Source organism: Monoraphidium neglectum (assembly GCF_000611645.1).
Source record: "Monoraphidium neglectum strain SAG 48.87 unplaced genomic scaffold scaffold05008, whole genome shotgun sequence".
Classification (NCBI taxonomy): domain Eukaryota; kingdom Viridiplantae; phylum Chlorophyta; class Chlorophyceae; order Sphaeropleales; family Selenastraceae; genus Monoraphidium; species Monoraphidium neglectum.
The window spans coordinates 2150-2734 of record NW_014008622.1 but is presented as its reverse complement, the minus strand read 5'-3'; the positions used below and the strand labels follow the sequence as shown (position 1 = coordinate 2734).

Genomic DNA, 585 nt, shown 5'->3' with positions numbered 1-585 from the left:
CGGCGAAGGAGGGGGCGGGGCGGGGGCGGCGCTGCGAGCGCTGGTGCCGGCTCGGGCGGCTGCCTCGGGGCCTCCGCAAGAGCCCCCTGCCCCTCTGACGAAACCACAGCCCCTGGCCATACCACAAAACCCCCTGCAGCCGGCGCTTGGCCTCGCACTCATCAGCAGGCTTGCGCTTGCACACACTCTTACTTTTACATACCTAGTCGCGCCCGCACGCACCCAATCATCGCCCGCCCACATCACGAGCGCATACACACACTCACACGCATCAACATCCACGCGCATGCGTGCAACCACAGGCACGCGCGCATGCGCGCGCGCACACACACACACACACAATGCAAAAACATACACACTCTCCCCCCTTACTCACGTCCTGCGCCAGGTCCTGTGTCGTCACGGGCAAGTTGTCCAGCACCATGTTGACGCGGTACCCCTTGTCCACCTTGTCCTTGAGCGCCTTGGCCTGGCCCGCGCTCAGCGCCGGCGCGAAGCCGTCCTTGCCGCACGCATTGAGCGCCAGCTCCTTCACCTGCGGCGGGCGTGGGCGCCGGGGGCGCGCGCGGCGCGGCGGCGCGGGGA

General features: G+C 68.0%; 1 protein-coding gene across 1 annotated transcript in view; it reads right to left on the bottom strand.

Annotated features, from left to right (window-relative positions):
- Positions 1-585, bottom strand: part of MNEG_15077 (Putative phagocytic receptor 1a Flags:Precursor) — a gene marked incomplete at both ends in the record, with an annotated part of 3205 nt that overhangs the window by 1780 nt on the left and 840 nt on the right. Inside the window, one exon of the mRNA XM_014036452.1 lies at positions 377-535. Within this exon, the coding sequence (XP_013891906.1) occupies positions 377-535 (159 nt within the window). The remainder of the gene's footprint in view (positions 1-376; positions 536-585) is intronic.